This window comes from Bidens hawaiensis, unplaced genomic scaffold, assembly GCF_021521415.1.
Source record: "Bidens hawaiensis isolate Kalapana, Puna unplaced genomic scaffold, B.hawaiensis_p1.1 tig00040676_1, whole genome shotgun sequence".
In the NCBI taxonomy this organism is placed as follows: Eukaryota; Viridiplantae; Streptophyta; class Magnoliopsida; order Asterales; family Asteraceae; genus Bidens; species Bidens hawaiensis.
The window spans coordinates 115,668-122,066 of record NW_027497195.1 but is presented as its reverse complement, the minus strand read 5'-3'; the positions used below and the strand labels follow the sequence as shown (position 1 = coordinate 122,066).

The window sequence follows — 6,399 nt, the reverse complement described above, 5'->3', positions numbered from 1 at the left end:
AATTTCGAAGCGTTATAAACCAAATAATGTATAGCCCAAAGGGGAAGAGGTTGACTGAACCATAGGTTCACAACACCTAAAAGACATTGCTATCAACTCAATAATCACGTTGCACAATAACATCCATCAATTATGTTTCTTTTGTCTCTTGTGTTTACCGGCATTTCAATCATACAAACCCTCTTCTTCCCACACATCCACGAGAAAATTCACCATTTCCTGCAAGAATTAACACATGCCATCAAAATACAATCGCCACAACACTACGGGTTTCTAAAGAAAGAAGACTTACTGGTAGAGGGATCGGCTTTGGAAACGGCTTGTTACTCCCAAGCAAATTATCATACGTCGCGTTCCAGCTGCACAAAATATATAAATAAATGATCAGATTGTGTTTTCAACTGAATAATCCCAGAACATAAATAACACCATAATAATATTGTCACCAATATTACTTGTGCATATACGTTTAATAGTTAGATTTTGGAAAACTTTACACAGACCTAGATTTATTTCTAGGTGAACACGTTTTACATGAACCTAGATGTTATATATTATACAATCATGAAATAATTTCTCCTCAGTTCTAGGCCTGTAAATGAACCGGATGTTCAGTGTGAACACATTTGGCAAGAAGTTTGTTTATGTTCGTTTATTTAATAAACGAATGAACATATACAAAAGTTTTTCTTAATTTAGTTAAACAACTCTCGTTCGTGAACGTTCGTTTATATCCCTTGATTCCCTTCTTATAAATTCGTTCGTTTGCATTCATTTATGTTCTTTAGTTAACATTAGTTTAGGTTCCTTCGCTTACACTCATAAATTTTTAGACTAATTAGAATTTACACTAGTTTTAATAACTTCTGGAACGACACATTGTTGTTCACTTGAATTTCTAATTGCTTTTAGCACAGTTATGCTCGTTCATCTATGCTCAGTTACGCTAGTTCGTTTACGCTTGTGAACTGTTCGTTTATAATGTTTATAAATGAACATAAGCGAACGCGTTCATTTTCTTAACGAACTAGAAAACTCCGTTCGTTTACTAATTCGAGACACGGACATGCTCTGTTCATGTTTGTTTGGTTCGTTTACAAGCCTACTCAGTTCTACAATAGATAGAGAAATATATTATTAAGTTCTCACCTTATAGCAGGTTCTCGAACTTTCTTTTTGTGACCAGATCCCTTATCTCCAAGCCATTGTTGCCTTGTTTGATTCCAGAGAAGAAGACCTGCAAACGACATATTATATTATTATAGTTTATTTAAAACAAATGTGAGTGAATAAAATAGACGTACCGCGATTTACAAAATCAGGAGGATTGCTTCCAGAACTAGAACTGGGATCAAGGTTGGGGTTTGACATGCTAAGTGATGAGGCACTAAACTGTGATTGACCGGCACTGTTATCCATCTCATGTGTACTGCTACTCCAAAAATCTTGTGCCACACCGCCTTTATTTGTAGTCGAGTCTTTATTAACTATTCCGGTCGGTTTATTATCATGTGTCGTCATAAATGGAACCTTAGGACATCCAAGACAGCCTCTGTTCTGTAGCAAATAAGGTTTACAACCATAAAAATGATTAGAATAAACCAAAGTAATATTGAAACAAAACAGATAAATGTTAATGATAGAATCATAGAATTGACCGTTCAAGCAAACATGAAAACCTTACATGGAAAAGCGCCCATAATTTATCCTTCAAGTTTTGCATCATTAAATGTATAAAAGCACAAATATATTCAAAAACTAGACAATAACAACTCATTCCTAACAATGTATGCAAATGAAAAAATGAAGGACATTTCATATGCATGCTTTCTTGCATAATTCCTGATTCTAAACAAAACAATTACAAACACGAATGCTACACCATAACAAGCAAAGAATGGAAGAAACTAATTGCCTCAAAACCACAATTTTATTTGTTTAATTATTACTTTTGCTTACACAAGAAGTAAATCATCAGATTTCAAATAATAATCAAAAGCTAAACTTAAAGCCAACTACCTAATTAAAGCTGTTTGGTAGACACATTAACCAACAAGGTAAAGAATATAGGGACCAATACCAACCTCCTCTTTCAAGCTAGCTTTGAACAAAATGATAATTACATTAAAGAGAACCAAACACTAATAATCCCCAATTTTCCAGTCTATCTGTCTGACCCCTAATTCCTAAATGCTATCAAACACAACACTAGGGGTATAAACAAGCCAAGCTGAGCCCAAGTTCAACTAGGCTAATGCACTGCTCATTTCGAGATCTTTTTCAAAAGACTAAAGCTCGAGCTTGTGAGTCATTTTTTCAAGCTCGGCTCCTTTATTACTCTTATATATCTTGACTCAATATGAAACTATAACATAGAAGTCCAAAAGAGTTAAAACTCGGCTCGATCTTGCGTGCAGTACCTTAAACGACCCAAAGCTCCGCATTGCAGTGTGAAATTCATATATAAAACATAGTGACTTACATAGATCATAGTTCACTCCGGTACAGGAACGTGATTTGCAGTGGGGCTTTTTCGGTATGTAGGGGAGTAGGTTCATTTCGATATGAACCGGTATAGTGTACCATAGAGTCCGGTTCGATGTCCGAACTGAAAATAGAATTTAATTCAAAAATAAAAATTACCAATTTTCAAAATCCAAATTTCTTATCAAGAACAAAAGAGAAAACAGAAACATAAAAATTCTATATTACTAATATCCAAATTCCAAAATCCAAGATCCTTATTCTAATCTATAATATAAATTGCTCTAACTGATTATATTTATAATATAAATTCCCCTAATTAATTGGCCTTCTTTGGATTTTGGAAACCATGTAAAGAATACCTAAAAACCGGGAAACGATGAGTTGCCTAATTTGCCGCCCAAATTGATTGGAATCATTGGATTGCTTAAACTGATCGACCATATCGATCAGGTAGGCTTTAACTTAAATAGTCATCGATGAACCAGTCATTTAAAATTGTTTTCACCATCAATTTGTAACAACAAACCAGTCAATTAAATTCGCGATTTCATGGCGATTTTGATCGATTGCGAATTTGTTTGGGAACAAAACTTTCCAATAAGGGATACGCGGCTTGTAGCGCTAATTATGTGACTATCATATAGAAGTCCTAAATCTTGGACAAGATAGTACCATAACAATACCAATAAATACCGATACTAAAACAAGTGAAACCATATACCGAATACTTCGCCGATTTTTTCAGTTCGATGCCGACCAGTATCGGTACCATTAAAAATACCTAAAAATACCATAACTAAATGGCACCAATACCAAACATGAAAATTAAGTTCCCCGTACCGATACTGATTGTGTTCGGTTTGTACCAGTTCGGCACGGTACCGGTTTTCAGGTAAAAAGTGCTCATCAGTCATCCCTAAGGCTATGTGTAGTGAAGGGCTACAAAATGGGGGCAATTTTCGACATGTGACGCCACATCAGCAAAAAGGCGATTTTCATTTTAGGGGTGTGGTGGTTTTGTAGCCCAATATAGATACCGACACATATATATTTTATATATATATATATATATATATATATTCGAACATAAACAAATAACATATTAAAAAATTATTATTTCCAAACTCAAACCCGGCAACCTCCCCCTTGTCACCCCCGTTATCGCCCCGGGAGGGGGGGGGGGGAGGTCGATGTTTTTTTGCCAAAATCGCCCCTTGTCGCCTAAATGGCCGCCCCACTACACACTGTCTAAGTCTATCTATCTATCCATATCCTCAAAATGTAATCAAACACCACAATACAATCTAAAAACCCTAAAATTGCAATCAAGTACATACTATAGCCCTAATATTAATTAACACTTGCAGTTGCAGCTCTCAACTAAATCATAAACCTAATTAACACTTTCACAAGCAACAAAAACCCTAAAAACAGATATGTAAACAACGATTAATAAAAATTTACCCCATGAATACGATAACTTGAACTAAATAGCTGATTGATCTCAAACTTCGCATATACAGAGCATCAATCGATCGGTGAACAGATTACAATATCACCTGCAAATTCACTGTAAATAATAATAATAATATTAATAATCAGAACACTAATTGTTTACTGATTGTTGAGATTCGAGTAATCAATTTCGAATCGAATTGAATTAGGAAAGATATTATTACCTAGCTCTAGCTGTTGCGATGGTTATGGTTTTGGTTATCTGAGCAGACGGCTGCTGGTTTTGGTTTACTTACATATGTTACATATACTGTCCTTCGAGTATGGGATAAGTGTTAAACCGGCTCATGGGCGCGTCGATATAGGATTCGTTATCGAGGGAACTCGGTCGGTGGTTTTGGTGACTCGAGACGGATTGGATGGGCCTCTAAACTTTAAGATTGATTTTAGTAAGACGTTTGATTTGATTGTTCGGTTAGTTGGGAGTTCATTGACTCTATGCTTCTACTGATGAGTTTTCTGACTAAATGGAGATTGTGGTTAGAGGAGTTTTACATTTGGCGTGTGCTTTAGTTATGGTCGGAATTCTGGTGTCGTAGAGGTGTTTGTTATAGGGATACCATATCCGTGTTCCTTTTTTTCTTATCGTAATGGAATTATTTTCGTGTGTTTTCAAGTAAGCGGTTTTCATGGGTTTAACTGATGGCATTGACACACTGAATGGTGGTACTTTATTATCCCACTCTCACATACTATTTGTGGACGACACATTTAAATAATGCTAATGGTTGGAGAAGAACGTTGTCAGCCTATCGAGGTTGTTGAAAGGGTTTATTTGTGATCGGGCATAAAAGTGAACTTGAGGAATTTGCAACATGTTTGGGATTAATGTTGATTAAAAGGAAGTTAGTAGAATGACAAATTGCCTTCACTGCAAATCGGGTATTTTTTTCATTTACTTATTTTGGTTTAAATGTAGGGGGACTAATATGATGATCTAATACCATCTCCGACGCGCACAAACGTATGAGGTCAGATGCAAGTATGATCATCCGACCGTATTGAGGGAATTATATACAACTTCGTTCGACGATGCTTTCACATGAATTCGAATAAACAAAAATTAAGAAAACGATGGGCCAAGTTTGATATTATCATATATTTAATGCTTTATTATGTTATCATTCATATTTTCACTATATTAATTAGCATAAATATTTTCCGTCACATCAGCAATTCAATTTGGTATTGATTTTCACCAATGAGGTTTTTTGAAAATTTATTAAGTTGGTTGCATGAGTTTTTCTTATAACTTATGATGTACTTATTAATTTAAAAAAGGATAGACCAATTCAATAATCCATATTAGGCTAAAGGGTATAGAACTCTCAACACTGTTTCCTTACTCATCATGTCTGTGTCACATATGTTTTCTCTACATCAATAAACATCACCCTTCAACATAGAGGTATGCACCATTTCCTCATTCTCCATTTTCATTTTTCTTATTTAATACAAAAAAAGAGAGAGGGAGAGTGCATGACCAGAGTGACCACTGTCATAATCCTCAAGCCGTGCATAACCAACAAAGGGGTGGTGCGGCGTTCTGATGCTAGATTGTCCTGATCTAGTCAAAAACAATAATAATCAAGTATCTTAATCACCTGAAACTAGCTAGGGCAAGTAGGGGGTCGAACCATGTCACACCCCAAACCACGGCCTAGGTGTATGACACATATGTTGATACCACATTTGTAAATAAATCAGAGTTACGTGAGATTAGCAAAAGTCTTAGAAACTTGTGGATTTTTAAATATACTATTTGCATCACCAAAGACGGGATTTAAAAGTTCCTGTTTAATGTTTTAAGATTACTTGTTTTAGTTTACAAAACCACCATTAACATTATATTAAGTTTAACAAAAGATCCGAGCCATCAGATATCTGGAGCACTTCGTCATCCCAAGCCCTAACCTTGATCACCTGCAAAATGTTAAGAAAATACGTCAGCAACGAATGCTGGTGAATATGTTGACGCTAAAAATATTTTCCTTTACTTAATCACCCCTCGAGACTATGTAGGTCTCGGCCCATCATGGCTTAGGAATAATCAAGTTAAAACAACATAATTCATAAACTCAAGACTCTACACTCGAAACCCCAGCAGAGACCGCAACATCCGACTAGTTGAGTACATATACGTATACACAAGGTCATACTCCCCGCATGCAGCGTAATTGTGACCAGGTGTGATGTGCCCATCGCACATGTAAGGATCCAGACAAACGTACATGATAGCCTGAGGCCAGTGTTTATACCCTTTGTTTATAAATGTTTTAGAGACACTTAGTCTCATGTAAATCTTTTCATATAACACGTTTGACTCGTTTATAACAAGTTTGATAAAGTTGAGGCGTATTCACCTTTTAGATTTTGATCGGCTTCAAATACCGTCCG

General features: G+C 35.7%; 1 protein-coding gene across 4 annotated transcripts; it reads right to left on the bottom strand.

Annotated features, from left to right (window-relative positions):
* LOC143592305 (uncharacterized) lies at window positions 1-4,132 on the bottom strand. Of its 4 annotated transcripts, none has more exons than XM_077072255.1 (5): window positions 3,952-4,132; window positions 1,305-1,557; window positions 1,150-1,237; window positions 293-359; window positions 1-219 (listed from the first exon to the last, which is right to left on the bottom strand). In XM_077072255.1, exons 2-5 carry the CDS (start codon window positions 1,519-1,521, stop codon window positions 166-168), a joined length of 426 nt encoding a protein of 141 aa, XP_076928370.1. In that variant the 5' UTR covers window positions 1,522-1,557; window positions 3,952-4,132; the 3' UTR covers window positions 1-165. The 4 variants fall into 4 exon arrangements, with proteins under 4 accessions (XP_076928370.1, XP_076928369.1, XP_076928367.1 ...); XM_077072254.1 differs by having other exon boundaries at window positions 1,305-1,552; window positions 3,952-4,126; XM_077072252.1 differs by lacking the exon at window positions 3,952-4,132 and adding an exon at window positions 1,685-1,871.
* Window positions 4,133-6,399: the final 2,267 nt, after the last annotated feature.

Coding starts and splice junctions, on each gene's coding strand:
- LOC143592305 (XM_077072252.1), bottom strand. CDS start 1,837: ATGCAAGAAAGCATGCATATGAAATGTCCTTCATTTTTTCATTTGCAT. Junction 1,558..1,684: donor AATTATGGGCGCTTTTCCAT/GTAAGGTTTTCA, acceptor TATTTGCTACAG/AACAGAGGCTGTCTTGGATG. Junction 1,238..1,304: donor TCCTGATTTTGTAAATCGCG/GTACGTCTATTT, acceptor TGTCGTTTGCAG/GTCTTCTTCTCTGGAATCAA.